Source organism: Quercus lobata, chromosome 4 (assembly GCF_001633185.2).
Source record: "Quercus lobata isolate SW786 chromosome 4, ValleyOak3.0 Primary Assembly, whole genome shotgun sequence".
Classification (NCBI taxonomy): Eukaryota; Viridiplantae; Streptophyta; class Magnoliopsida; order Fagales; family Fagaceae; genus Quercus; species Quercus lobata.
Genome location: NC_044907.1, coordinates 48515685 through 48520824, shown reverse-complemented (window position 1 = coordinate 48520824; position 5140 = coordinate 48515685). Strand labels below are relative to the sequence as shown.

Sequence of the window (5140 nt, the reverse complement as noted above, 5' to 3'; positions counted from 1 at the left end):
TTTGGTGGAGTCCATTGATTAAATACATAGTGGAATCTATTATGAATGCGAGAGGAAATAACACTATTTCTTCGTGCTCTTAAAGTACCTAAGAATTCTTCACTTTTTACCATTTATGTATTCAAAACATTTGACAATAACTCTTGGCTATTGAATTGAGTACGGAAAGCATTTCAATGCTCGTGAATTGAGCAACTAATGGGTGAATAGTTAATTAACTTGGCAGATATTGATGTTAATGAGAAGTTAAAAAGACATTGACCTTAATGAGAAGTATCACAATCGTGGAGTTTATAACGTCATGAATTACTTAAATAATTATTTAATCATAATATATGATTTTTATAAAATAAATTTAAAAACCTCGAAGAATTGAGTGATTAGTGTCATTTGTTGAGCTAGCTTAGCTAATGGACTTTCCATGTATGGCAAGAAAAATCGTTGCTATAAAGACACAATATCTTCCTTCTCCAAAACGTCCGCCTTCTCCAATATCTTTCAAATGGACAAGAAATCAAACTTCCTCTTCCTATTATTTTCTATTATATTCACAGGTTTAAAGAGCTTATTTTATATATCTTCTCTAATTCCTATTCCTTTATTTTGTTGCTAGTGTTCACTGTTTTATATTGCCTTTTGTTGCAGAAACTCCTGCAGCCAAAGGATCAAGTAGACATCAATTTGGCTCCACAAAGCTTTTTGTTTTCGGGGATTCGTACGTTGATACTGGAAATAGCAGAAATCCAGCTAGTTGTTCATGGAAGGAACCGTATGGGGTTACTTTTCCGGGTAAACCTACCGGTCGGTTCTCAGATGGTCGTGTCCTCACTGATTACATAGGTGCTCTCTCTCTCTCTCTCTCTCTCTCTCTCTCTCTCTCTCTCTCTCTCTCTCTCTCTCATATACCTGCACAATTTTTAATCCCGAAATTTGAATTCTGCGTTCTCTTTTTCCTTATCAAGGAAATTACAAAGACGTTGAAATGCTTTTTCGCTGGAAATCTTCCCAGCTATGGAATTTAATAATTCACTTACAGCATATTATTGATTTATAGTAAAATACTTTCTTTGGCTGAAAATACCAGCTAAGGCAATTAACATGAACAAGAATGTTGAAGAAATAGTCAAATTGGTGATTTCAAATTAATTAAAAGTATTATGAATAGAATATTAATTTGAATATATTGCATAACTATATCACACTAATTTTATTTCGTCAAGATGTACATTCCTTTAAAATCTCCTAGCTATCAAGTGAAAGATTAAACAATAGCATTAGCCAAGGCAAAAGTTACCCTTGCTTTTGCAATATTGTGTTATGGTGGGACTCAAATGAGGTGAATATATATAAAAATTGTGTCCATAGCAGACTCAACTCAAGATTAAAAGAATCTTTCATTTTAATTTAGTGAATGTTTCTTATGAAGTATGAATCTGTATTTGCGTATTTACCATCTTTACCAATGTATATTAGTGAATCTTTTGTCAAGAACCTTATCATGTACAGGCAGTTTGGTTTTTTCATTGGAAGACCTTAGGTTTAAATCTCCTTTTCTTGCTTATAATAATAATAACAGTGAAACAAAGCAAAACAAAACTTGTTATAAAAAAAAGAAAAAAGAAAAAAGCATAGCAAAACATTTAGTTGTGTCGCTTTTGTTTGGAGATGTGAAATTAGAACTATAATAAAATTGATTTAAAATGGGACTACAAGTATTTATATCGTAGTTTTATATATTAATTAAAAAACATTTTAAGTTACGTAAATAAAACAAGAAGAATTGCCCCTATTGTCCTTTTTTTTTTTTTTTTTTTTTTTGCTAATTGTATTGCATAATGTACAGCTTCATTTTCAGGGATAAGTTCTCCAATAGCATACGAAAGGAGAAAATTGGTGAAGAAATCAAAACTGCAATTCGGGATGAACTTTGCATGTGGGGGGACTGGTGTGTTCGACACGTTGGACAATGGACCTAACATGACGACCCAAATCAATTTTTTTCAACAGCAGGTTGAACAAGAAGTGTACTCAAAATGCAACCTTAACTCTTCCGTTGCTCTTGTATCACTTGCGGGCAATGACTACGGTGCTTTTGTCGCAAAACATGTTGACCTAAAGGTGAGTGGTTAAGCTAATTATGCATGTGGGCTTTTGGTAGGTTAAACTAATTTACCAGTCCCTATAAGCTATGAATATGGTTCAATTCTTGGGTCTATAAAATAGAAATATGGTTAGGCCGTCTTCCTTGGTCATTTAACCGATATTTTTAATGTACATGAGAAAGTAAATATTATCTCAAATAAAAAAAAAATATATATATATTCATTTAAAGTCAGTGGGCCTTTAAGCTTGCTCTCAAATAAGTGGAAGAGAACTCTCTTATATTTTTATTTTCCTTCTTAACTTTTACCGTCGGTTTGGATTAAGAGGGAGCGAAAGAGAATAGAGTAAAGTTAGTAGAAAATGAGCCTCATTACTAGTCTTTTGAATAGTGTTTCACATTCATATTAGGATCTACGAGCCTTCACTTCATCAATCATTAACCAGCTAGCCATAAATCTAGAGCGTATTCGCGGCTTGGGAGTACCAAAAATAGCAGTCACAGCAATTGAGCCCATGGGGTGTTTGCCTCATCCAGCTGCCTCTTCTTCGTATCAAAATTGTAGTGAAACTTGGAACTTGATCTCAAATTTCCACAACCAAATGCTTCAACAAACAGTGCAAAAGTTGAACGGAGAGAGTAGGAAATCTGTGTTTGCAATCTTGGATCTCAATAGCGCATTCAGATCTGCATTTAAGAGTCAAGACCGTGCAGGTAATTTCCTTTTCTGTTTTCCACCGTAAGCACAATTAATAGAGATATCAACATGAGCATTATTATTTAAATTTTATATAATCAAATCAGTATTCATTGCTAATGTCTAGGGTAAAATATACACAACCCCCCGTGGTTTTACCTAAAAATTTGGATTTCCCCGCTAGAGGTTTTAAGTATAACACTTACCCCTATGTCATTTGGTATTAATTGTTTTATGTCTAAATAGTTTCAATTATGTAATGCTTAAACATATGTGATATTTAAGTCTTCGTACGGTATTGTTTTAAGTAGAAATGTAACTTTTTAACTATGAACATGTGATATCACATGAGCAACACACCTTTTATTTTAAAGGATGTTGAAATGATTTACACATAAAGTAAATGCTGGAGTATAATTGAGTGTTACATTTTAAAAAGGTTTCATGTTTTATGGATAAATCAAAGGGGGCATTTTTTTTTTTTTTAAACTTTTCGCTATTGTTTATCTACACCCTCACCAGTAAGAAAAAGAAACATTTCAACCACAAAAAAAGTCAAACAAGTTGTACTTTATCTCTCATTCACTCTCTCTCCAACCAAAAAAAAAAGAGAATTCCGTTTGGCATCAACATATTTGACTTTTTATTGTTTTCTTTTTACTAAGAGTTGATTAAATTATGTCTGTATTTAAGCAAATAAACTAAAAAAAATAAAGAAAATAAATGAAGGTTGTAAAATCTATATTTTTAGGTTGGTAACCATGAATAAATTTTAACCTTTAGAACTTAGTTTGTCTAGTGGTGTAGTGTAGAAATATTTTGAAATAAGACAAATGAAGTTCTACACAGATGAAGACTCAAGAAATCATAAAAATTGCAGTGCAGATAAGTTTCACTTATCTTGACTGATCAAGATTCGTGCAGATCTGAAATCTCACTTTCTTTCTCAGTCATTGGATTTAGGATTTTGATGGAACTTAAGGATATTTAAATGAAAAGCCTAAAGCATGTTTTTACATATTCAAGAGAGGAGTGTTCTGTACACAAATTTGGAGATTTTCCATACCCTTTTGGAGCTACAGTTGGAGACTTTGTACAAACAACAGATCTAGTTATAAAGCAAAGTATTGCATTCAGTCAACTACAATTGCTGGTCTAAATCTTTGAGTAGAGATCTCAAAGTCACAAACGGACGAGTTTGTGTTGTTGATCTAAATGTTTGAGTGGAGATCTCAGAGTCATAAACTAGAATGTTTCTGTGCAAAAGTGTTACAGTAGAAGAGTTTGTGGATTCAAAACTATATGTGGTCACACTAGTAAGTACTAAATAAGGTAGCAGTAAATTTAAGGTTAAGTCTATTGTATAAACTTCGATTCTATTAGTGAAATGTTGTCTTGAGGATTATTTAAGTTAAATCATTCTCAGATTTTTTTTACTTTAAAACTACAGTTTCAAAAGTTTTCTTGGGTTATCATTCTTAGTATTAATGTGACCTGTGCTTGTTTGATGTTTAATTGATTTAGATCTATTACATAATTAATCTAGCTAATTAATTATTTGGTTAATATTTGATTAAATCTTAGACAATTAGGGTCTAAAACTCAAATAAAGGAAAAGAAAATCTTTAAAAGGAACAATCCAGAAAAATTGAATAGATAAGGAAGAATGGAAGATTAATTTTCCAACAGAAAATACGAAACTACATTACTTTCCCTATGCAGGAAATTTGAAGTTCAAGCATCCTTTGAAGCCATGCTGCGTTGGTGTGAGCAAAGACTACTCATGTGGGAGCGTGGACAAGACTGGAGCAAGAAAATACACTATTTGTAAGAAGCCTGAGCTATCATTCTTTTGGGACACGTTACACCCTTCACAAGGTGGCTGGCGTGCAGTTTATTCAGTGCTTCAATCTTCTCTCCAACAACTCTATTGATACTTTTTGCTTTTCCTTGGACACTTAGACTTTGGGAAGTCAATGGTTAACTTGTGAAAAATAATGTTGAGTATGAACATGTATTTATAACAAGGAAAGCTTTTCATATTCAATACAATAGTGACTACACTCTTTAATATCATATTCACATTCTTTTAAAAGAAAATCCACAAATTACAATAATTATAAGACTCACCAAAAAAAAATAAATTACAACTTACCCATCCATGGTTTGATTGAAATTTAAGTTTTCTACCTGTAGTTTGAAATTTGATATTTTATCCACCTGAGGTTTGATTCCGAAATTTAAGTTATCTACCTATAATTTGAAATCTCATGATGCAAGTGTTTCTCTGAATTCTTTTTGATCTTATTTTATCTTGTATTTTTATGTTTTTTTGTATTTTT

At 32.0% G+C, this 5140-nt stretch overlaps 1 protein-coding gene across 2 annotated transcripts; it reads left to right on the top strand.

Moving 5' to 3' along the window:
* Positions 1-467: 467 nt before the first annotated feature.
* On the top strand, positions 468-4874 carry LOC115983200 (GDSL esterase/lipase At5g03610-like). 2 transcript variants are annotated; one of them, XM_031105847.1, is made up of 5 exons: positions 468-554; positions 646-840; positions 1856-2118; positions 2512-2815; positions 4521-4874. In XM_031105847.1, the coding sequence occupies exons 1-5, from the start codon at positions 503-505 to the stop codon at positions 4730-4732; spliced, it is 1026 nt and encodes a 341-aa protein (XP_030961707.1). In that variant the 5' UTR covers positions 468-502; the 3' UTR covers positions 4733-4874. The 2 variants fall into 2 exon arrangements, with proteins under 2 accessions (XP_030961707.1, XP_030961706.1); XM_031105846.1 differs by having other exon boundaries at positions 1844-2118.
* The last annotated feature ends 266 nt before the right edge of the window (positions 4875-5140 follow it).